Genomic DNA, 26,756 nt, shown 5'->3' with positions numbered 1-26,756 from the left:
AAAAAAGAAAAATCAAAACAACTAAGAACTTATTTTGTATTTGGTAATTCAATGATATGTGCTATTAACTTTAATAATAACCAAAACTAAAGACATTGTTCACAGTACTTACCAGGTTTCTAGATTACCAAACTAAATAAATAAGAATATCATTAATTACATAAAAATGACACATGAATTAAAACAAGAAACACGAGTTTTGACTATTTCACTTAGGAAGAAAGATGGTTAATGAAGTAACAGTGTTTTGAAGGAAAAAAAAAATAACATAGGAGGGAGAGACTGGTTTCATTTTTAATTCATAAACTATAGCCACAACCATTTTAAGCCCATTCAACACATTATCTCCAGCACAAACTACTGTTTGGTCTTCAGTCATATTCTGGGTTTTTCCCAGACCATCCAATCTCTAACCCAGCTTTTTCCACACTCAGCTTACCAGAGACACAACCACAACATGAGAACCACCTTGGATGAACCTTCAACTGTGTCTCTGTTGCCTTCCCTACTGTGCTTGTTCAGAGACTCTGGTAATCACTATACAGCAAAAGTCCTTTCTATTCTTATTTTAATCAAGCCCTGACATCTGCACACAGCTCTGCTGCATTTTGTGGCAGCAGCACATTCACAGGTCCTGCCCACCCTGCTGATCTTTCTCCATCTCATATGCATATTCTTCCTCCACCTGATTCCTGAAGTGCTAGAGCTTCCCAGGGATGAAGCACAAATTTTAAACAGTATCATCCTCTTCCCACCACTCCTTCAATCCAGTCATCACCAAGACCAGAACCTCTGAGCTTTGTCTCAGGTCTATGCCCTGCACTGCCACTGCCAGCAGCCTCATGCTGGCTCCCACCCTCTTACCCCACCCCATGCAACCACCCACTAGGTTTTATACTTCCTGCCCACTGAGGTCTCGTCCAGTTCTTCGCCCCTGGTCCATCTGCCCCCAGCAGCCAGAGGAAGTTTCCAGAAACATAAGTCTCCTCCAGCACATCACTATTGTATCTTGAGCCCTCTGACTGCTCCTCAGTGCACTGGAATACAAACCACCCTCATCCTCATCCTCTGGACAAATCTCCCTGCTGGTAAACCAACCTAGCTACCCCGGCTTCCTTGCTGTCCTTTAAACATGCCTAGCTCTTCCCAGTCATGGCCCAACAGACTCAGAACCCTTTGCTACTCCAGCTCTCCATGGCTTCTGCTCCTGCTCCTCCTCCTGCAGGTCAGGCATTGAGCACTGCCAGTCCAGCAGGCCTTCCTCAGCCCTGCAAATAAGCCATCAGCAACTTCCCTCACCACATCTGTGGCATCACCAACTGGGGTGTCTCACTGCTTATAACATTATTTAGTTGCACAGAAAGCTGGGGCAAGAGATAATTAACTTTACTTCTCTCAATATTTCCACTGGCTTTTCTAGGAGGATATGAGTGCTCATCTCAAATTTCTTTTGGTATATCTTTTAGTGTGATGTCTGTAGACCATTCTCAAGATACATAATAAAAAGTCATACTCTAAGATAAAAATAATACTGATTTTTTTCATGAATAAGAATTTTCTGGTGATTATGTATTATTCATCACAATTTAAAAGTTAGCTTTGATGCAAAACTATATTTCATTTCCAAAAGCATTTACATTTCATATAACATGGATAAACCAGATGAAGGGCTTTATAGATCAAGAATGTTTGGATGCCATTTTGGTGATAACTAGGAAACTACTCAACTGCTACGAAGAATTTATATAATAAAAGCTTGGGTAATTACACTATGAATTTTAATAAGTATATTATCATAAGACATTGGAAGACAGATTATGTGCAATTTTATAGGAACTAAAGAAAATTATGATTATATATACATATTTTGACAAAGAAGAAATCACCTAAAATATTCTTTAAACCTTAAAACCGAAATACAGTTGTAATTATCAAACTTTAGTTATAAATTATCCCTCAGATCTAAGCTTTGATCAAAAAGAACTTGCATAACCATTCAAAAAGGTCGGCCCCATCTGCACCGTATGTGCTTTGCAGTGGCACAGCGGCACCCTGTCCTGGCCCTGCTCCACAGCACTCACCCTGACCAATCTGGAGAAGAAGCCATGCTGTTTTTGTTCTCTGCTAAGTTCTCTGTTCAGCAGCTATTCAACACTTTTTTTTTTCCTTCTGATAATCTACTGTCTTTTTTTGCATGAATGTATATATGAATTAGTTCATCAGTAAACAATGTACTATACTATAAAATACACTAATCCTACCAATAGTATCTTGAGCCCTCTGACTGCTCCTCAATTCACTTGGAATACAAACCACCCTCATCCTCATCCTATAGACAAATCTCCTTTGTTTTGGATTTCCTTGCACATTAAAAAAAAAAAAAAAAAGGCAATCTATCCCAAGGTACTATATATATGTTCTTAAACTACCAAAGGGTTAATATGATTAACCCTTATATCCCAAGTTCAATTCTGCAAATATGTCAAAATGATTGATACGGGAACATTAAAATAGGTCAGAAATCATAGAGTTTATGTATATTATTGTAACTGCTATGATAAAATGATTAGGATATATATTATATGAGTTTTCATAGGTGTTCCACATCTGGGAAGATGAGACAAAATATGTTACTCCAAAAGGTAATAATCAGGAGACTATAAATTATAGAGAGCTAAATAGAATCAATTTACTACAAATCCTAAAAACTTTTAAAAATACCATCTGGCAGAGACTGAATTAGTTCTGAAGAATAAATATTTAACCTCAAAAATTATTCAAAGTCAGCATTAACCTTCTTTCTCCTTGTGGCCAATAAATTGCAGGTAAATTTACCAACCAAGTAAGTACGTAGGAATCACAAGTCTATGGGGTAGAAATCAAGATAATGGCAAATATGACCAAATCTCTATTAAAAGTCAAATTCTACTGCTGGTTGTTAAATGTAACCAATGTCACTGCTAGAGTCCAAGACCACCTTCAGTTTTAGGAGCAGCCAGAGGCGATCTGGTGCCTCATGGGCAACTTCACACCTTTAAGTCCAGCCTGTACCATCACCTCCCCATCCCAACATTCTCTGCAAAGCCAATATGATTATAAAACACCCAGCGAAACTGAGAGGAAAGTAAAAACAACTAAAAAGGTAGAGAAGAAAGGGAGATAACAGTAAAAAAAACAAACAAACCATAAGAGTTTGTCATTTGCCTTTTTGGTAAATACATTCACTCACATCTAGACCTCATTTTTGTGTCTTACATATATTTTTTTTAACATAAAAAAGTCTCAAATACTGAGTTCAGTATTAAACAGAATGAGAAATCATACCTGATCTTAATTTTATGACACTATAAAAGTATGAAAATAGCCATCAGCCTTGGCCTTCAATTATTTCAGAATATAAATGTGGTCAGTACTAGCAATGGTTTCAGCAATGGCTTTAGATACACCTCTTAGGGCACAAAAATGTCTTTAGTTTTACACTCCAAAGGACTGGACTTTTTTAATGTTTAAATCAATGGCTTCCTAATGGTTTGGACAAGTGCTTATTGGACTTTAGCAAGTATGGAATCTTTTTAGAATAAATGTTTTGACTTAAGGTAGAGCCAGAGAGTACACCTCCCAGGTCACAAGGTCTGAGTGGCAAAGGCTCAGGCTTCACACCTCCAGAAGCTTACAAACCTGCAGGGGTTTCCTCAGCTCCCTCTGCTTTCTCAGTTATCCTGTGGTATCCTCTAGTACAGCATGTATCACCCATCCTGCATGTGATGGGCTATTTAGAAACTCTAAAAACATACACAACCATTATGGGGCTTTGAATTTGGGAAGCCTACAAATCATATTTACTGTTACAAGCATGTTACACAGTCAAGGACAGGAGTTGTTTTCACTGGTGAATTCCAGCACAGTCATTCATCAATCCATTTGATTTAAGGACTACCACTCCAGAGCTGCATATGATACACAATTATACCCTTCTTAAGTATCCATTCTCACAATTATTATCTGCATTATTCTGCAATTCAAGAATTACGAGTATTTAATCATGCCAAGTGCTTTATATGCATCATCATTAAATTCCAACAGAAAACCACATGCTGTCCTTCTGTAGATGAAGAAATTAAGGCACAGTTTCACAAAGTAACTGGCTAAGCATCACATAGACAATACTGAGAGGATAAGGGTTTGAATCTAATAAGTGAGCTATGAAAATTTTCAGCTGGATGTATTAATCTTTCCAAGTATCAATCGTTAGCAAAATTTTTGGAAATTTTGATGTAAACAAACATTTCTAAAAAGTTACTTTTTAAAAATATAGCATTGTATTTAAACCAGAATACATGGGGAAATCACCAGTCTCAGCCATGAAGCAGCTGACATGTTCCCCAGGGAAGGTATGTCTGTTCACTAAGGAACCCTTAATAGGTCCTAGGATAATGTATCCAACAGGGTTGGGAAGGTAGCTCAGTGGTAGAGCACCCTGGGTTCATTCAACTACTAGTTCTTCAAAACAAAAACTCAAAACAAAGCAAAAACCTACTACATACTTCTTTGCTAAGGTATGTGTATTTACAAACTAGGTATTTACCCTTTTAAGTATCCAAGAATGGACAATTAAAACTATCCAGGGAAATTTTCCTTTTCAGAAATATATAATGTCGGTTATAAAGGCCATGTTTTAAAATTCAATCTTTTAATTGAAAATTAGATTGAAATACACTTATTTCATTTAAAATCTGAATATGAAACAACTTACCCAGAACTGAATCTCTCCTCACTCAGACAGTATGATTTACAATCTAGTTTTAATTTTAAAAACAAAAATAAACCTCAAAAAACTTCAGTTCTAGCCGGGCACAGTGGTGTACGCCTATAGTCCCAGCAACTCAGGAGGTTGAGGCAAGAGGATCTCAAGTCCCAGGCCAGCCTCGGAAACTTAGCAAGATCCTGTCCCAAAATAAAAAATAAAAAGGGTTGGGAAGGTAGCTCAGTGGTAGAGCACCCTAGGTTCATTCAACTCCCAGTTCTTCAAAACAAAAACACAAACAAAGCAAAAACCTACTACATACTTCTTTGCTAAGGAATGTGTATTTACAAACTAGAAACAATGTCTACTACTATTAAATAAGCTGCTTACTTGCAATTGTTAACAAAACTATAATCCCCTATAGCTCATCTTTCTGGGGTCCTGTTTTTTTCTCACAGAAATAGATGATGAAACTGATACATTAATTTGAAACAGTTCACCTAAAATGCTATTGCAGTACCCAAGTATGTTATTAACACTCTGGTACATAAGAAGATTACATAAATTCATGAAAACAAACAACAAAAAAAAAAAAACAGTTCACAAACGGGAAAGTAGTTATGATCTGCTGAAGTACTACCTTTAGAAACTTATTACATTGAAGAAATTTCACCTTCTTTATGAGAACACCTCATATTATATAATAACAGAACTTATGCAAATTCCTAAGCTTTCCATATATAATATATATTACCAAGAAGAAATGGCAGAAAGTAAAGTTCAAAAATAAAGAATTCTTAGAATTTGACTAAAAGTTATAAAAATATATTACCTTTGATTCATTTTATAAAATCTTCTTAAAATGTTTACTGTAAATCATTTAAAAATTCATAGAATGTTTACAATAGATTTTTCAGGAACACCACGAAAGCAATCAGTACATGAGAGGTCTGATATAGATTGCAGCTATGTGGCTCACATTTGTCTCAGAATTTCCAAATGAACGGATAAATACAATTGTGAAATGAGACAAATGGAATAGAAGCTGAAATATAAACCAATATGATTTGATATTATCATTTTTAAAAATTTCCTTCCTGATTTGTAGAGCAGAGAAAGGAGAAGGGGGTGGGGCACGCTAATGAACTGAAAAAGAATTTCATGCATAAAGGATTTTGTTGGGATGAACCATACGGCTATATATAATTATAATGGTCAAAAAAGAAAATAAAACTTCCTATTTTCCACCACTTTTTAAAAGAGTTTCTTATGGTATCATATTTCATGCATGGGGTGGGGGGGAAATCCAGTAAAACAACAAAAAGCAGTACATTTCTCTAATTCAGGATTCCACTTCCATCCAGGGTTAAGGTCAAAGACAACCTCAGAGTCTGTGTTTGAACTGGTCTGGGGTGGGGCCATTACAATGATGATTTAATTGAGAGTGGGGGTATTTGGTGATACTAGAGACTGAACCCAGGGGGACTCTACCACAGAGCTACATCCTCATCCCCAGCACTTCTATTTTGTTTGTTTGTTGCTTGGTTCTTGAGACAGGGTCTCACTAAGTTGCTGAGACAGGCCTTGAACTTGCAATCCTCCTGCCTTGGCCACCCAAGTTGTGGGGATTACAGGCAAATCTCACTGCTCCCAGCATTAAAATGAAGCTGTAAAAGCTGTACAGATTCAGCTTTACTTGCCTAAAGCCAACTTGAATGGGAACCACCATGACTGCCCCTGAGTAATGAGGCTGCTTTCCCTGCAGTTTCCAACACACTATGAATAAACAAACCATTAGAGTGTTCCATGGAGCTTTGCCACCAGACCCTGGCATCTCCAGCCCCAGCAATGTGCCTGATTATCTATGATGTTTTGCGGGTACATTCCAGGTATGAAAAAGTCCTCATTTCTATTCTGCCCTTTCTGTAAGCTTCCTGCCTCTGATTCAAATGGCTGGGATCTACCGCCACCCAGGACCACATTTTTCTAAAAATCTAATAACTGTACTCCATAGTTCTGGATCTGTCCTCCTCTTTCTTCACCCTCACAGCATCTAGAGACTGTTCTCACACACTGGGATGAAACTGTTCAAGAACAAAAGCCCCTGCATATCAACCCCTCCCCACCGTATTGCTGCAGGTAGTAGGACCAATAACCACTTTTTTAAAGTCCTAATTAAGATTTACCTATAAAAATACTGAAAAATGATATATTAAAGTCTTCATAAATGCTTAACTTAAATTAAATACAACTGGTTCACTAGGACAAATTTGCATGTTATTGATCCCCCTAATTTCCTTGTCCTACTGTCTAATTTTTCCTCATCTTTGTAAAATCCTGTGTATGAAAAGGGGGTTGGGAGGGATCAGAAAACAAAAAGAATCTTATTCTATGAACAAGCATCAGAATAATTTGTTACTATTCCTGTAATCAGGAATACACATTAGAGATATATCCAAAATATCTCAGAAGAAAATAAGCATCAGGATTCTCACTAAATAGCAATGGAAATTTTACATATAAAAGGTAGGACATAAAACACTAAACTTCAACACTAAACTACTTGTAAAGGAAAAAATCCTCTGTGGTTTGCCCTTTGATAACAAATTCCCAATGCTTGAGGTAAAGGTTCTCTTTCCTGTGTCAAACCTCTAGGATTCAGAAAAGACCCTATGCTGGCTTGTGTGCCTGGAATGTGTATCAGTAACTCAGACAGACACTTATTGTACAACAAATGGTCCAGAAGTGGTCTGGCTTGAAATGTCTCCTATGAGCCAATGGACAAAGTAGAATATTTCAGCTCACTCCTTAAACACAGTGAAATTGTAACAACATTCTTAGCTTATCTTAACAACATTCTTAGCTTATCCAGTATTTCTTCTAATTTCATCCAGAATTTGGTAACTGATGTTTTCATATTTCTCAAAATGCTTTCTCTAAGTAGCCACTAGTCATGTACGGCTACGAAGCACTACTTATGTGGTGAATCAGAACGGAGAAGAATTTTAAGTATGAATAAAACACAAGGCAGATTTCAAACAGTTGTCATAAAAAATATATGAAGTATCTTACTTGTTTTTACATTGATTAAGTGCTGAATATTTTGAATATGGTGTTAAAATACATTAAAATTAGTTGTCAGAATATTTAAAATCATACATGTGACTTGCATTATATTTACATTGAACACTGGTCTATCCTTATACTAATTTATACCCCAGATAACATTCAATAATTTAATTACTATCATATCAAACTTTAAATCTGAAAGATTAAATCTTTCAGATTTTATTTCTAATCAAAGTATTATGCACTTAACTTTTTCTCCAGGAAAGTTCATAATACTACAAAATCAGTAAGATAAATAAAGATCCAACCATCATGAAACAGGATTTAATAGACTAAATTTACCATTCTTCAGATGGTGTTCACCACACTAGTGAAGACTAAAGAATAGATAACATTCAACAAAGCATGGAAATGCCAGTGATGCCAATCAAATAGTCAGAAACCAAAGCTTGCATCACAACCATTGTGGTGAAAATCCATCTCATATTTTTAGCCTATCCCTACTGTCAAGAGTTTGTAAGTGAAACAATAAATTAAAGAGGAAATGTCAAAAAAAAAAAATTGTGTAACAGAATAACAGACTTCAGTATTTCCAATATACAAATGTCACTCCCATTATGTACAGAATATTATGGCCACAGGCTGGGGACGTAGCTCAGTGGTAGAGCATTTGCCTAGAATATTATGGCCCCAGTGCCTCAGCAATGGAAAGGCCATTTTATCTTATTCAATTCATACTCTCCATGGTAACAGCAGTAATGTTAGCAAGTCATGAAGCACCAAGTAAACACGTTTTTTTTATATAACGAAAACCAAGATGGGAAAATTAAAAAGCTAAAAGAAGGGAGAACATAACTTCAAAATGCTTATGAGGTTAGCAGCACATGATGGCAGTAGTGATGAGATAGTTTCAACTAAGGTAGACTATTATCAGATCTGGGAACTGAAAGACAATACAACACAACCAACAAGAAATATTAGGATGTGGTTTATAAAAGATGGGATAAGCTGGGGAAAAAAATATGCACACACAGATACAATTATTTTGGAACATAAGTCAACAGAAAAAAATAGTCCTATTATATTGAATCTGGTTTCCCAGCTGTTATAAAAAGTCTCCACTAAGCAAAGAATTTAGTAAAATTTAACAGAAAAGTTCATGCTGCAGTATCCTTAAAGAATGAAAATATCTGAACTAAAAGTACATTTGAAATTCAAATTTCTATTGCTAAACTTTTTTCAAAGTCAAAACGTTTTGAAAATAAAAAAATTAAAAAGAATTAGTTTGAGAAGAAAACTCTTAGAACAGAAATTCGTATGAAGAAAAATATTTAGAAAAAAGTACATTTATAAAATTGTTCAGTTATTGCATGTCTTTACCATACAGAGAAAGCTAAATCCCATGTGACACTTGGTCCTGATATAATTTATCTTCAGAGAATAAAATGTAGCTGGGATTCATTTAGAAGAGACTAATTTTCACATTAAAATAAAGCCAGATTTTTAAAAATTAGTTCTGTAACTCAAAAATTAGTTTATCAAGATTAATGTATTACCACCATAAAAGTCAAACTATAATTATTGAAAGCAATTTAAAAAAATCAGACTTAAGCCTTCAAATTACTAGTATGACTGAACATATCCCTGTTTGATACTTTCTCAAAAAATTTTCAAAATGACATGGTAACAATTGTGTAAATCAATAAATAATTCTTAGCTACAGTGTCTACATTTTGCCTGTCTCTCACTTAAAAAGAACTGTAACTCATCCCTAAAAAGTATCCTCACTACTTAAAACAACAATGAGAAAGAGTTCCCTTTACTTCTTGAAGAGCAACAATACAATTCAAAGATTTCTCCCATGGAACTAATGAAATAAGTTGTAACTTGAAGAAAGGAAGGAAAGAAAAAAATTCCACAAAAGAGTTAGCAATAGAAACATCAAAATGAGCAACTCCCTGGCATGAAAAAACTCCATCATCAATCTTGATGCTGATGCAGTTCAAGATGCATACACTAAAAAATATCAGTAAATAAATATTTTGGGAGAGAATACAAGTGTTAGTTACTGTATACTCAAAACTTCACTGTTACTTAAAGCTCTACCATTACTGTGAGGACAGAACTAAAAAAGTTTGTAAAGTGCTTGGTATGAGAAACCATAACCAAAGAAATCACATTTGCATGTCCCAACTAAACTGAAATTACAAATGTGATCACTTTAGTAATAAAATACAGTTTTCATTAACATCACTTTCTAAATAATGGTGCAAACATATGAGTCAACATCAATCTGAGTTCTACGTGGGGAAAGAAAAAGTAGCTCTCCAGAACAAAGCTATATGTGCACTCCGTTATTTTATCTAATTATTCCAACATCTTTTCTGACAACATCATTAAAATCATCCTACCTGTTTGGATCTGGGTCTACCAGGAGAAAACTTTCTTTTGGTAATAGCTGGTTTACCCATGCCAATTTTGGGAGTGACTGAGATGTACGTTGTTGGCATGATATTTCCAGCAGAGGAACTGAGGGTCGGTGGGTACCCATGCAGCATGGCATGAGAAGGCAAGTCTGAAGCAAGGGCTGGAGAGGAAGACAAGCTTGCCTTGCTTGTTCCTGCTGCTGATGAAAATGCTGCCACAGTCTCAGTTGATAACTTCACAGATTTGTCACCTTGACATGAACCCTCTCTGATACAACTCTCCACGGCAGGAGTCATTTCAAAGTCCATAAACCCAGGGGTAAATTCAGGATTTTCTTTCTGTTCTATTTTTTCTTGTAACCTTTCTATAACCAACTGTTCCTTAGAATTCAATGAAGTACTTTCCTCGCTTGAGGACACTAAGGCTTCTCGTGGACCGGTGATAGATTCAATGACCGAGTTTGGAAGCCTTGGTTCTTGTTCTTCTTTGGACTCCACCATCTTAGATTCCTCTAACAATGGCAGCTCCTTTTGCTGCACAGTGGTCTGGTGTGGGAGAACTTCATTGTTCTCTGTCACTTCCATTTTTTCTTCACTTTGATCTTCATCTTGAATATGCATCACTTTGGATGGCATTTCCATTTTTTCACCACCAATTTCAGGAGAAATCTCATTTTCCAATTCAGCATTCATTTTATTGTGGGATGACTCTACAAATCAGAACAAGTTATATTAATATACAAATTTATAAATGTCTATGAATTTATAAATATCTATGAATAGATATGAAATTCTTGGTTATATCACAAATTATATCATAAGGCATTCATCAAAAAAAGCAATTATTAAGTTAATAAAAGAGAAAATACACAAGGGCTTGTGGATTAGAATCAATCACAGATCTTGTGAAAACATGGCTAAAATAGGAACCCCATAGCTTAAGGTAATTTCTGGTAAGAACAACCAGAGATTTAATTAAAAATATAATTCTATCATACATAAACAATGTTTTACAATATAAGCACTTACAAAAGGATAAAAATTACATAGGTAAAGTTATCATACATATTTGGCAGCTAGGAAAAAGAAGACCAGTGATACTGCATAACGTATCCAAGGTAAAAGATGAAGACTGGTCTAGAATGTAAAGATATTTTGCAGATAACTTGTTGTAGCAGACTCAAATGAGAAATGAGCACAGACAGAAAAGACTAACCAAGAAGACCCTTTTTTGCTTAGCAGCTGTACCTGCCAAACTACCCAAAACATACTTTAGATTTTTTTTTTTTTTTGCCGGGGGAGGGCGGGGCGCCGTGATGCTGAGGATTGAACCCTGGGCCTTGTGCATGCGAGGTAAGCACTCTACCAACTGAGCTCCATCCCCAGCCCTGGACACAATACTTGTTCTTCCTCATAATCATACCCAGAGACTAATCTTAGCAAGTCCATAAAACACATTAAATATTAGAAATACACACAGTTGCTTACTGATAGATTTTACATCAAAGTACGTGTACTAAGCCTTTAACCCATTTTTTTTTCTTTTGTTTTGTTTTGTGTTTTAGTGCCGGGGATTGAACTCAGGGGCACTCAACCACTGAGCCATATCTCCAGGCCTATTGGTATTTTTATTTAGAGACAGGCTCTCACTAAGTTACTTAGCGCCTCACTTTTGCTGAGGCTGGCTTTGAACTTGTGATCCTCCAAACTCAGGCTCCTGAGTTGCTGGGATTAGAGGTGTGCACTAACACACCCAACATAACACAGTCTTTCTTAAGAGTAGAGGTCCCAATTAGCATGAGCCCTAAGAGGTTCTATAAAGTAGGACTGCTGAAAAATAAAAGGCATTTATTCCAAATCCTTTAGAGGTAATTTTGAAATTACAATAATAAAGACACCATCTTCTCATTTACTACTTTGCCAATCATTGACTAAAATTATGTTCCTATACCAAAATAAAATCTCACTTCTCATTCCTGCTTCATTCAGACTCCAGTTGAGCACAGAGGGAAAACATCAAACAACATTGACACTACTAAACAAAACCCTTTAGAGAGAAACAACCCAGTGTCAACTCTTTTCCAAAAGAGAATCACTTAACCAAAAGATTTGGTTACAGTAATACGTATACAGTTATTGCAAAAAACCTCTGTGGGATGATTTATTTGGAAAGTTAATTCACGGGACAATTCTTTGAATCTGCATTATAGCTAACAAAGGGATTATCTTGAAATTTGATCAAATGAAGTAGTTTGAATATACAGCTTACCCGAAATGAGAAGATCATCTGTATCAAGACTTTCTGGAGGATTATTTTTCTGCTGCTCTTCAGTGTGGACTTGAACTGGTACAAATAACATATTATGGAATCTCTAGCAAGGAACCAAAATTTCCCTACCATTGCTCTCTCAACAATAATTTGAACAAGAGTTCTTACTGTGAAATGTCAATTTCCAATATAAGCACAAAACATACTATTACCAACTAGCATAGGAAAATAAAATTAGAAATCTGGTATGCTGTGTGAGATTTACAATAAATATTTCATATTATTCTTCACTTACATATTTATGAAGCATGATTTTTAATGAGTGTTGTTAAAGTATACTTAACAAATTAAAAAAAAAAACTAAGGCTTTTTATGTATACACAACCTACATAATTTAATATACAACTTAACAAATACCAAAAAATTTCATTTAAGTCCATGATTTAATTTAATAAGTAATTTTCTAACAACACAATCTCTCTCATTAATCACAGATCCTCAATTACAGTAACAGCTATTATCCATACTGCAAAAACATGAAATGTCATTGAAACACCTGCAGTTAAGACTGCTGAGATATTCTAATACAATAAATTTGTCTTTATCTCAGCATGTAATACCTTAAAATCGGCCATAGATCTAGTTAGCAATTATAATAAATAAAGAAAAAAATAAATTGCTTTTTAATGGAAATCGCCTAATTCATAAAAAGAATATGTACTTATTATTAAATCTAGATTATAGCTCAACTATATACATGCCCCTTCTCCTATTAATTTAGGTCAGAGATTATTTTTTCCAAAAAGTTCTTCTCTAAATAATTTCTTCACTGTCCATATCTTGGCTAAGTTTTATGCAGAATGCTCAGATTTTAGTAGACATTCACATATTCAACATACACATACATCTCTTTCAAAAAATAGAATACATTCCATCATCACAAACATGCTTACCATCTGGAACAATTCCAGGTGTGGATTCCTGATCAGTGACATCTTTATCAACTGCTTGCTCCAGAAATACCATCTGGTGATCTTCGGATCCTTCGATTTCCATTTCATTGTTATAATCTTAACAGAAAATTATTAATTCTTTAGTTTTGAATGAGTTTTTCTGTTTTTTGCTTACTAGGTTAACAAATAACATGTTACAAAAGTAAATTATCACCAGAAATGCCACTAGTTTTTCTTTCTGAATTTGTTTTTGAACCAAATACATATTTTCATTTTTAAAGCATCAAAATTATAATGTAGTAAAAGTAACTGGTAAGTATTAATTAAAAGTATATTTTACAGACTTGTGATTGATATAGTTCAGTATTATACATGGCACTGGGTTTGAACCGCAGCACTAACAAAGAAAAATCTGTATGTACGTACTATACATTGAGATACATACATACACACTTAAGGTAATTGGCATTTTCTTATTTTTAAAGGTAGCCCACCACTGTATGCTGACAGCATGCTCGAAATAAAATTGTAGTGATGAAGATACTTGTATTAACCCCTTCTAGATGATAAAATAGAACCTTCATAAAAGTTGCCAATCATATTGATGAAAATGAAAAACAATCTAGTAAGCAGGTCTGTTTCTTTACCTTCTACTAAAAATCTTCTTATTGTGCTTACAATAACAGGATACCATTAAAATATGCTGTACCTGAACAAAATTTGGGGCTCAGGAGATAACTGACATTTATGAAGGATATTATAAAACCAACACTTGTTTTAAAGCAAGACATATTAGATTATGAAGGGAAAAAACAAAAAAAAAAAAAAACTAAGCTTCATGCCCACAGCTCAGGAAATGGTGGCTTAAAGAACAAAACTGAAGAAAAGCACACTAGACCTGGGATCCAACCATGAAGCTATGAAAGAATCTAGATTTTTCTTCAGTCATCCAATTCAGAGATGGCCAAAACGAGCACACTAAAGGTTAAGACAACTGATAACAACACAGGATCTGATGCAGAGGATCCAATCATTATGATTGGAGTGGCATGTTGGTGACCAGCTAGTACAACATTGTGAAGAAAACCCAGAATTCTTGAGTTCACCTGAAGTGAGTTCTGCCATCTCTACTCCATCTCCTGGCTGTAAGGGATCCATCTCAGCTTCTAAGTGTTTACAATACATGCAGATATACTCTTCTTTGAGCTGAGAGTCCAGTTCATGTTCTGTTGGCTTGTCACATTCTAAGTGAACCCATCTGCAGTGATAAGTATATTTAAATTAAAATGTCTAATTCAAACTCAAGTTAGTATCTAGGGAAAGGGGAGGCAAAGCATGAACAAAACAAACAAAACAGCTGCTCCTTCTTACCTCTTGCATATATTACAATGGAGCATGTCTTTCTGCAATTCTGGATTGTAGCACTTTCCACAGAAAGGACATAAATTATCCTGCTGTTGGTAACAAGTGTCACATATCAGGCAATTGTGATGCCACTGAGAACTAGATCGTGTGCCACACTCTACACATATTCTGCAATTCTAAACACCAGGAAAAATAAAAACAAAAACAGTATGTTATACATTTGTAATTCCAGTTCAAACGTAAACCTTTGAAAACATGTGGATTAGACATTAAGCTTTAATTTTCACAACATTAATTTAGGGTTTATGCTTCTGAAAAAAGCAATTTGTTTGGTAATGATATCTGATGTAAGTTTGCACTAAAACCTACAAGTAAATTTAAATAGGGGATGGGGACATCCAGGAAAATGTAAATGTGGAAGAAGGAAACTGAGATACAGCAACACAAACTTTGAAAATCAAACATATTCTATACTCAGTAAATAACTTCTGTGGAATAAGCCTGCCCAATCCAATGCTGGACACTAAACCATGCTATTCAAGTATTCAATTTGCTTCCTGGTAGCTTAGAAACTAAAAACAAAACTCTAACAAAATAGCTACTCCATATGACTTGCTGCTTGAAATTGTGAAAATAATCACTCCACATCAAAATTTAATGACAGTTCTTCATATTTTCAGAATAAAGAATAGCCCTATTCTAACCAAGGTAAGACTTCCTACGAAGTAGAAGGCCAGCCAAAGCTAAGCCAAAATCTTCCCTGGGCCTATGAGCTAGCCAGGGTACTAAAAATTCTGGGCACAAAGCTGGTAAATTGTGGAACCTTCACCCACCCTAACTTTTCAATCCAAAACATCAATAAAAAGGAACTTTATCTTTTCAGGCTGGTAGTACACTCACTCAAAAACAGATCACCAGGCACGGTGGCACATGCCTGTAATCACAGTGACTTGAGAAGCTGAGGCAGGAGGATCATGAGAACAAAGCCAGCCTAAGAAACTGGGAGAGACCCTGTCTCAAAATATAAAAAGGGCTGGGGATGTGGCTCAGTAGTAATGGTCCCCTGGTGCCAAAAAATAATGATGATAATAATAATAGTAATATAGTAAAACAAAACCCACAGCAAACCCACAGGTCTATTAGCCTTACAAATTTAAATAGACGAAACTTACTGATGTAAAAATCCTAAACAAAATATCAAACAGATTCAGAAAACAATAAACTATGTCCATGTGGGATATATAAAAGAAATGCAAGGATTTTTAACTATTAGAAATATATATTAATAAAGTTTAGCACAGTAGGTCTGAAAAGAAAAAAAAATATTAATTCAACAGATACTAAATAAAATTATTTGGGAAAAAATTAAAACGACTTCCCAATATAAATTCTTGAGAAAATAAAAAATGGGGGTGGGATGCTAAAGACACAGCTCAGTCCCAGAGCTCTTGTCTAGCATATGCTAGGCCCTAGTTAGATCCTCAGCATGTGGTGCAGGGAAATGGGTGTGAAGGAAAAGCATACTTCAGCTCTAAAGGCAACAAATTATTCAATGGGGGAACACAAGAAAAATCCCCACTAAGGCAGGAACAAAGTAAGGATGCCTGCCATCTCTGCTACTACTTAATACGATTCTGGGGGCCAATGTAAATACTGAAACAAATGACAACAGAGGCCTGACATGAGGAAAAGAAATGTTTTTAATTCTATTTATAAATGACAAATAGTATACTTGGAAATCCTAGAGAATTTATCAAGATTAATAAAATAATTCAACAAAATAGCAAGATACACAATTAATATGCAAAACTTAATAGAATTCGCATTTACAAGTAACCAGTTAAAAGAGATGAGAAAATCCTACATATAGCTGCAACAAAATAGATATTTAAAAATGAACATAAGATGTTAAGTATCTATATGAAAGAAAATTATGAAACTCACCAAAGACACAAAACTAGACCAGAACAAATACAAGGACACCCATTGTTCTTGATTAGGAAATCTTATCATCATCATCTAAATGCCAGTACTCCCTAAATAAATTAACTAATCCTAACCTACATTCCAGAACCCTCACGTGGAAAGGGTTGGAAAGGAGGACGCTACATGGAACATTAGATCAAGTGACAAAATAAAAACAAAATTACATTAGATGCAAATACAGTACTGATGAAAATTCATGAATTTCAAGAGAGTTCTATATTTATGTAAGAATATCCCTATTATTAAGAAATAGTGAAATATATAAAGAGCAGTGGAATACATGTATGTAACTTATTTTCAAATGGTAGACAGGAATTGACTGATAGACACACAGAAAGATAGAGGTCATGCACAATGGTAATTTTAAGAAGTGCTATCAATAGATGAATCTAAATAAATAGCATATGGATATTTTTATTTTTTCACCTTTTAGAGTTTAAAACAACTTTCAATTAAAACAACAAAAAACCTTTTAAAATATACTAAACACAGGCATTCTTGAGAGAGAAATAGGGAAAAGAAACTGATCTGGCAATGACAATATACAACAAGGACCCAGAGAATCACTCCTGCTCTGGCCCAGAAGCAAGCAGCCCCTTCTTGATTGGCATCCCTAAGGGCATACCCTACTTGCCCCAGCATCTCCAGCTTCCACACCACAGTGAAGTCAAGGCAGCCTGCCCTCAAATGTTAGGCACTAAAGACTACAGACAACCATGAAAGAATTTTAATATCAGAGGAAGAGGTCAGCACTCCTAACATTCCACACACAGACTTAGGAGAGTCAAGTAACTTGCCCAAGATCATGTACTGAGTAATGAGAAAACTCATAATGATTCTACAGAGTGCCTCCATAGAACAGAATTTAAAAATTAAGTATCCAATAGTATTCTTAACAATACAGTATATAATTCTGTCCATCCCAGAGAGAACAGCAAACTGTGACAGAGTACACCGAAAGGAAATCAGATGACAAGCTGAGAGACTGACAAGTTTCTACAGAAATTTTTCAAGATAATAAAAAAATAATGAATTAAGAGTATGAAACAAGAACTACTCAGTTTTACCAATCATTAAAAAGGCTGTAAAAAATTTCTGAAGTAAAAAACACTCCTCGTCTTTTAAATGGGCCTGACGAAACACCCATATTGACCAACATGTTCCAGGTGAAACTAATTATTTGTAGAACTACCACAGATAGCTTCTGGAGATAGACCAAATGAATGAACAAAAACAAAGATCCCAAAGCTTTGGGGGGGCAGACCCCCACACAGTAATTTTTTTTTCTTCTATAATAATAAACTCAAAAAATTCTGGGGGAAAAATGTTTCTAGAATATAAAGTAGTCTGAAGGGAACAAATCTCTTTCAGCTGTATATGATTTCAGAAAATTGACAATTCTTTGTTTTTTCCATATTTTTATTGGTGAATTATAATTATAAATAATGAGCCATTATTTGGAATATAACCAAGACTCAAAAAAAAAAAAAAAAAGAAGGTGAAGTTTGGGTTAACAGAGGAAACCTTTTTTGCAATAAAAATACAAGTTTTATGATATGGGTTGCAGTCAAAAAAGGATAAAGAAGGGAAAACAAAACCACCACCACTAAACCACCACCCCACCATACCCACTCCCCCGCTAAAAACGTTTATTCAGTCCTTAAATGGATCTGACCAGAGACTGACAGTGGCCTACATGTTCCAGGCAAAATTAGCATTATCTAGTGCAGACAGCACCTGGAAGCAAATCTCAAGAATTAAAACAAAGACCCTAAAACTTCCAGGATGAAAAACGGATTTAAAATGAAGTGATTTTTTTTTAAAGTAAGATTTTTTGGGGGGAGGGGGGTAGAAAGTGAAAGAAAATTTATATTTCAACTTATATAATCATTAACGTTCATAAAATATGACCATGAATCACAAATCAGTACAAGAAGTAAACCGAACAGAAAACAGAAATTAAAAAAACAATTTTTTAAAATTTATTTATTTAAGAGAGAGAACTTTTTAATATTTATTTTTTAGTTTTCGACAGACACAACATCTTTGTTTTTGTATGTGGTGCTGAGGATGGAACCTGCGCGGCACACATGCCAGGCAAGCGCGCTACCGCTTGGAGCCACATCCCCAACCCCTAAAAAAAACAATTTTCCCTTAAAATTGCCAATCATTTAGATTAAAAACATCAATCTAAATAATAAGCTCTATCAAACCTTTCAAAACACACATTTAAAAAGATGCAAAGGATCCTAATAAAAAGATGTTAAAAGATAACATTCAACTGGTGCCTATGTGCCCATAGAAAACAGCCTGTGGGTCGATATAAAACAAAGTAAAAGCAAAAAAAGTAAAGCAAAATATCTGGTCCCACTCACAAGAAAAAAGAAAAACAAGTGTTACATAGATAAAGAATGATTTTATACTAATAAAAAGCACAGTGTATTAACACTGGTCTGGCCTGTTTGCTAAGTAACAGCCACAAAATAAATGTTTTATTAAAATAGTGAAGGATACAGGGGCCAGGCTGTAGCTCAGTGGTAGAGTGCTTGCCTAGCATGGGTGAGCCACTGGGCTCAATCCTAAGCATCACATTAAAAAAAAAAAAAAGTTATAAAATAAGTTATGATTCTTTTTTAAATAGTGAAGGATACAAAAAAATTGATAGGAAAAATTACAATGGTTAATTTTATCAGTTTTTTGAATCAACCAGCCAAAAAACAAAGTAAAAGGATTTCTTCTAACAATGAAATAATAAATAAATGCTTCACTTTTCAAAAGTCATTATTTCAAGTATTAAAACATTTGTTTTCCAAAAACACATCAGCTAAATTAAATTCTCTGATTAAATGTAATTAAAGTAGAAATTAACAGCACAAGCATAAAAAAGAAAGATAAAGCTATTGAGTCAGGTATATAGACATACATAGAAGGTTACAAATGCAATTTGAGTGCAACCAAAATTATAATCAAAGGTAAGTTTATAGTCTTATATATTCTTCCTCCTTAGGAAAGAAAACGAATTACAAATAGAGACACTGTGTTAAGATAAAAATATAAATGTACCAACCCATTAAACATAGAATTTTTTCCTTAGCCTGATTATCAAGATAACACATCACCACCTCTCATTCAACCAGGGAGGAAATGGAACTACCTGAGAAAGCAGGCCTTCTTCAGTCTGCAGGCTCCACCTCCCAGGTGGCCACACCTGAGCGCAGGTGCCCAGTGGCTCTTTGAATCCCAGGTGAAATGGCCTCTCTGCTCAAACGCCCCGCATTCCGACTACTGCCTAAGAGAACTCGCTGAGGACTGCCCTAGAAGGCCCAAACCCAGATTCCAGTTCCAGGTGCCAATCATCTGTCCCCCGTGGACTGCGTGAAGCACAGGTGCGGGCTCCCTCAGTGTCTCCTCCCACCCCGCCCCTGGACCTGCAGCTAGAGTGACCTCCTCACCAGGACTCTCTAGACTACCTTTCCTGAAAAGACGTTTGAAAAGCAATTAAAAGGCATTCCAAAAAGGCCCAAGAGACCCTGCCCAGATGGGCACAGCACCTCCCTTCCTGCAGGCCATCACACCCTCTCCAGTCCTGCAAGGGAGGGGCAGGGTGGACCCTCCAAGCCAGTGGCAGAGCCATGGGACCCCAGCAGCCAGAGAAGCCTAACTCCGGAAGCAGCCCCAGGCCTGCAATTCCAGGTGCCATCCTCAGCATCCCACTCCACCCCCAAACCCTTGAACACTGCACCCTGGAGGATGCCAAGAAGGTGACACATGGGCCGGTAAATAGAAAGGGGAAGGGAGACCTAGGGGAGATACACCAAGAACACACTTCTGTGCACATGGGCCGGGAAATAGAAAGGGAAAGGGAGACCTAGGGGAGATACACCAAGAGCACACTTCTGTGCAAATGGGACAAGAATGGGAGGCTGCAGGGACATTACTGACTCTGGAGATTTCAGAGATCGGCATTTTTTCATAGAAACACTAATTAAAAATTAATATAATTTATCTGACCTTCAAGATTACTGCAATGCAAGCTGCAATGCCTGCATTTAGCATTTCTATTTATTATTCTGTTAGCCCCAATTGCTGTCAAAGACAGAAGAAATAAGCAAGTTTTCTACATAGTACTACCAAGGGAAAAGCACTAGGTGTCAGAATGGCACAGGGACATGCACCCAGTGATCAGAATCATAACTCTCAGAGAAAGCAGAAGATTATGGTCCTTGTCAGTATCTACTTACAACAGTTAAGCTGCAAACAGCATACCAGTACATTATAATGAGGAACTTCTGTATTTGAGAAATAACTGGATTGATACCCCCATTTATTACAGATTTCAGTTGTGCCACCATGGTGAGTCTGTGAACAAAAGCTTTACAGAGTTTAGTAGCATTTCATTAAATTAAATGTTCAAGGACTGCTTTCTGAGGTCTTATTAACCTGAACTAGCAAAGAAGGGCAGGACATCATCAATACTATTTTTATTTTAAAAACAAATACAACAGGCACTCTTCTGGACTGGGGATGTGGCTCAGTACCACAGCATCTGCCTAGCATATGTGAGGCCCTTGGTCAAATCCTCAGCACCACAAAAATGAAAAAAGAAAAATTCTCTGTATCATCATTAAAGCCAAAAAAAAAAAAAAAAAGCTTAAGCAATGAACCGGAACTGAGGAAACATCTATCATACCAGATCTTGGCAATTTAGTTTCAATCCAAAATTAACTGTTAAATAAAATTAATATTTCTTACTTCCTTGTATTTTCTTTGTAAATTCTATTTGACTTTTTAACATTAAGATTATAAATAGCTGAAGTCAACGTGGGGGAGGGGAGCGGGACAGTATATGAATCTGGAGTCCTTCGTTTCTTTAGACCTACAGTCTAATGAAATGAAAAATATTCTTAATTAGTGTAGGGAGGAAATCCCTTCTTACACAATTAAGCATACACAGTATGGTGACACAAGGAGAAAATAGTGTATTAGAATGTGATATCTACAGTTTAAGAAAGGATCTACAAATCAGTAAACTTGGACAACTTAACCATTAATCCTCATCAACCTTCATTTTGGAATTTATTCATTGGCCTCTATAAATTTTAAAGGAAACACCTGGGCTACTTTTATGATTGATTTAACTTTCTAGAGAACATTCAAAGAAAGGCCACACTAAATATTGTTTGTAAATATCATCCAAGAATTTTTTTAAAAATTAGTTTTGCTAAATGAGCTGAGAGATCTGAAGGTAAACTTGAACTATTCTTATCTTCTATTTTCACTTTAAGAATTTAAATACTTTATGCTTCTGGGTAGATAACACCCTATAATTTTCTGTTGCTTACCTGGTCCTACACAAAGTCTGCCCAAGTCGACAGAACTGTAAGTCTACCCACAGGGACTACAGACAGTAGTGAGAACTCAGTAAATTCCTGGGAAAGCTTAAAGTGACCAGCATGGTATTATCTCAGGGTCATACAAATGCAGATACAAAAAAACAGACGGAAGAAGAAAAAATAATTTACTGACCAAAAGAATAACAAGGAAAACTTAAAAGTAACTATAAACAGATCTTAAAAAGTGCCCCACACAATAGAAGGTCTGGTATTTTAAGCAATAAAAACGTAGGAAAATATCTGAAGATTCTGGCCACATCTCAAAATCAAGAGAAACTTTCGACAATAAATAAGAAAAATAAATATCTGAGTCACTAATCAGTTATTTAAAACTACCATGGAAGAGAGAGAACCTAAAAGTTGCACATTATGATTCCAAATTCTTAATACATATACATACATACACACACACACACACACACACACACACACACACACAAACATAGGTACATTGTACATACAAATTAACTGTAAGGACCCTAAGAGCTAATCAATCAGAATGCAATATCTTTTACCTGGGATTACAAATTAACAGACTGTAAAATACATCTGGTTTTTCAGTTTCTTCATGGAGATACCACCTATTTCACAGGTGTCTGGGAAGATTGATAAATAATGCAAAACTAGTTTATTTCATTAAGCACCATACTAATATTAATTGATAAGTTCACAATATTTTTAGTAGCCCCAAACTGTAAACAGCCCAAATGTTCACCAACAAAGATTTAAGTAACAACTTGGTATCTCTACCACTCAGTAATACAAAGGAATCACAACTAATATGTGCAACAAATTGGAAAAGCCTCAAAATAATTACATTCAGCCAAAAAAGCCAGATAAAATGAGAGTATACTATATGATAGCATTTGCACAAAATTGTAGACTGTGAACACCAATCTACAGTGAGCAAAAGCACACCAGCTGGGAAAACCAGAGAAGGGTGTGGATAGCCAGGGAGGCGGGTACCCAAGGGCACCAGGGAATTTTTGAAGATGATGAGAAGGTTCATTATATTGAAGATGATGATAGCTTCAAGGTATATATATGTGTCAAACTAATACTTTAAATATGTGCAGTTTGTTGTATGTAAGTTATACGTCAATGAAGTTTAAAGTATTTTTAAAATAGATTTGAATAGGTATCTGATTTGTCTGCTCTCTATATAAAACATACAGAGGATATTTTCTTAAAAAAATAAATAACTTACTTTGCATTTCCAGCCATTGGTTGGTACTGATTTCATAACTGGTTGAAGACAAAAAGTATGATACCCTTTGTCACACGTATCACACACTAGCATCTTGCTATCTTCTCCCGATTGTCTAAAAAATAAGATAGCATTAATGATGCCTTATCTTTAAACTTATGTTTTATAACATAAGTAATCATGAATAGGATCAGTCCTAGAAACTGCACAGTTCATAAATACCTCAGTATCTGTTTTTGTCTCTACATAGATAATGATGAGGTAACCCCCAACCATGGGTCCCTAAAGGGCTATCTTTACTTGAAGTTCACCTGCAGTAACTTGCTGTAGTCATTTTAGGACTCCTGTAGAGGAGGAGGGGGAAGGCAAGATGAACAACCTCTCATCTTTGTTGTTGAAATAGCTCATGCCCATTCATTTGTGGGGAAGAATTGTAACTGCTAGGTGATACTGTGTGGAAAGGATCAAATCTTGGCAGCGTGAATGGCAAAGGCACTGTTATATAATGACAGAGGGTCAAATCAGACATATCTATATTTGTATTCAGACTGCTATTCCCCAGCTGTGCAAACTGAGGCTTCAGTTGAGTTTCACATATAAAATGGGAATAATAATGAAAGAATTCTGTGAGAATTAAAATGTGAGCTTAAAATGTCCACTAAGCAACAAATATTAAATGATTATGTACTAAGAAAAATAATCTTGTCATAATTATTGAGAATTATACTTGAAAACCTAAAAGCGTTCTTTAAATATTCTTTTGCCCTAAAAATTGGGTCCCAGCCCTACCACATAATCTCTTGTCTCAATTCTTGGCAGTTAATCACTCTCAGATACTAAATTTAATTCAAGAAGAGGAGAAAAGCAAAAATGAGGAATTTAAGAAGAGTTGAAAGCAGGTCTCCAAATCAAACCTGGGGATAAGTAACAAACAGGAAAAATGGGTAAGAGCTGGCCTCCAGTTACTATTCAGTTCAAAAGACTCCACATATAATGTTGCATACTTTAATTCTTCTGCTAGGTGGAAGGATCTTAGAGAATAAGCACTCTCTTCGAGTTTTCTAATTCCTCCCAAAGAAACTGAAAACAGATACAAGGTACTGAAAAATGTTTACTTTTATTTTACCTAATTTTTACCAAAATAAGAGGGTAAGTGGTCAAATTTATTCCACATAACTCTAACATATTGATGCTAACTATCATCAAAATGAGTAACTAATAAAACAGACTGAACATGGCAATGCTGGGTATTAATTCCTTCTGGTACCAAAAATACTCAGCCTGTAAACTGCATTCTTAGATTGTTGGTGATGCTGGTAACATCCCTGATTATCTTGCTAATGGGGAGTGGGGGAGTTTCAGAGACTAGAAAAATGACCAAGGATGGAATATAACAAATAGAAGAAGATAACATTTGTTATCTGCCATAACATTTGTTTAAATGCCACACAATACTTCATTTTAGAATTATGGTAACTAGAATCTACTAAAGGTAATTGTCTTTCAGATAAATATAAAGGTTTTATTAAAACAGTAATCTTAGAAGAAAGTGACCTTTATGGAAAAGAAATTCAAACACATCACTGATTTTCCTGGCTGAACTCTAGGAAATAATTTCTCTAGTTAGAACTTCATTTTCCTATTAAATCATCTCCCCAGATCCCCTCAAGAAAAGCTACTTTATTTTTCTAATGCTTAAATTATTAAGATCAGTCTTTTACAAATTGTTGGCATATTTAAGTTAGATTTTTAGACAACCAGGAGAATTTAAATTATTAAAATGTGTTTTGCTTAGGGTTCAAACTAATAGAAATGCTAATAAATATCTAGTCATTTAAGACACAATAAAGTCTGTTTGAATGAATATAGCTGCAATATGAACAACTTTTATCATATTACATAAATCTTTAGCACCTGATAGGGTCTCTCTTAAACTCAATACACACCTTTGAGTTGAAATTAAAACTTACTTGCAGTTCTGGCACACTTTGCACTCAGGACATTGCCAACCTGCACGTTTTAATGGAGTAACCGCTATATCCAGGCACATTCCATGATAGTGCTGACCACAAGTGGTACAAAAGAACTGATCTAAGAGGTCTCCCGGGCTGTCGCACACTGCACAGTTTGCATCTTCCTTTGCTATAATTAACAGTAAAACAATGAAATTGTTGTATAAGAATTTAATACTTTTCTGACTTGACAATTTAAAATCACTTAAAGGGAATTTGCATGGTAAACTTTTAGACACTTGAAGTTATCCACACTGGACTGGAATCTAGTCAGAATGAGGTCTCAATAAAAGCATGGTAGTGTATTTAATCTAGATTTAACCACATTAAATTCAATCATGTAGTTTTGCAATGATTTGTGCCTATATCTTCTTGAGGCCACCAACATTTCTGGATTTTATTTTTCTAATACCAATGATAATGCTGGGCATTTAATTAATGCTCAATATATACTTGCTGCAATGAATGGACAAGGGGCAGAGGGAATGAATTGAGAGACGCTGGTAGTATAAGAATAAAGATTTTATTTGGATTAAATATATTTGAAATTTACAAAACCAGATAAAAGACAAAATTAGGTAATGTTGATATGAATTAGATTAAATGCTTCTTAAGCATAAACAAACTACTCAGGTCAAATAAGGGGTTTTTTTTAATATTGAAAAATGTCTTATGTGGGAGAACAGTAAAAATGGAAGCTACATATTCAAACATGAATGTAATTTTTCATATATTATTAATTCTATTCTCATCTACATTGATTTCCAGTTGTAAAAGCATTGAAGTCCATATACTTATAGACATCATCTAACCATAAATGCAGACTAAAAGGTGCACTTTCTAACTGTACTTTTACTGTCTAAAACAAAAACAATGTCAAGAAAAAACTGCCCTGCCCAATACACAGTTAAGCCCATGCATATATTACGATATAAGAAGGAAAACAATGTATTCTAAAATTACTCCACATTAGGTCATATGACTATGCCTATTTCTAACAACTATCACAAAGTGTGAGAGTCTTTTTTGTTGTTGTTTTCCCTTTTGTTGAGTTTGGTCATTCCTATCTGTTCCTCTATTAATTCTATTCTAAAAATCACTTTCACCTTCTCTCTTTCCTAGTTAAGCATCTTCAAACTGAGTGCAAATCTTACATGTTCCAGGAGTCAGAGAACTTTTCCTACAAAGGACTACTTGGTAAATATTTAGGCTTTTAAGCCACAGCAGTCTTTGAATACAGACATTTAAAAAAAAAAAATCCTTTAAAAATGTATATACCATTCCTAGCTCGAGGTCCTGGAATGTGGTCTGTAGGCTGGACCCTGACATACA

At 35.3% G+C, this 26,756-nt stretch overlaps 1 protein-coding gene across 12 annotated transcripts in view; it reads right to left on the bottom strand.

Moving 5' to 3' along the window:
- Kmt2c (lysine methyltransferase 2C) overlaps positions 1-26,756 on the bottom strand; it is a 266,426-nt gene that overhangs the window by 97,388 nt on the left and 142,282 nt on the right. For 11 of the 12 annotated variants that reach the window (XM_071610717.1, XM_071610726.1, XM_071610727.1 and 8 more), the window contains 7 exons: positions 25,383-25,554; positions 23,413-23,527; positions 14,833-15,002; positions 14,568-14,719; positions 13,462-13,578; positions 12,509-12,583; positions 10,225-10,949 (listed from right to left, as the gene is read on the bottom strand). In XM_071610717.1, the coding sequence (XP_071466818.1) occupies positions 10,225-10,949; positions 12,509-12,583; positions 13,462-13,578; positions 14,568-14,719; positions 14,833-15,002; positions 23,413-23,527; positions 25,383-25,554 (1,526 nt within the window). The remainder of the gene's footprint in view (positions 1-10,224; positions 10,950-12,508; positions 12,584-13,461; positions 13,579-14,567; positions 14,720-14,832; positions 15,003-23,412; positions 23,528-25,382; positions 25,555-26,756) is intronic. The other variant, XM_071610758.1, reaches the window with a different exon arrangement.

Source organism: Marmota flaviventris, chromosome 1 (genome assembly GCF_047511675.1).
Source record: "Marmota flaviventris isolate mMarFla1 chromosome 1, mMarFla1.hap1, whole genome shotgun sequence".
NCBI classification, from domain to species: Eukaryota; Metazoa; Chordata; class Mammalia; order Rodentia; family Sciuridae; genus Marmota; species Marmota flaviventris.
This window is presented reverse-complemented; position numbering and strand designations above follow the sequence as displayed.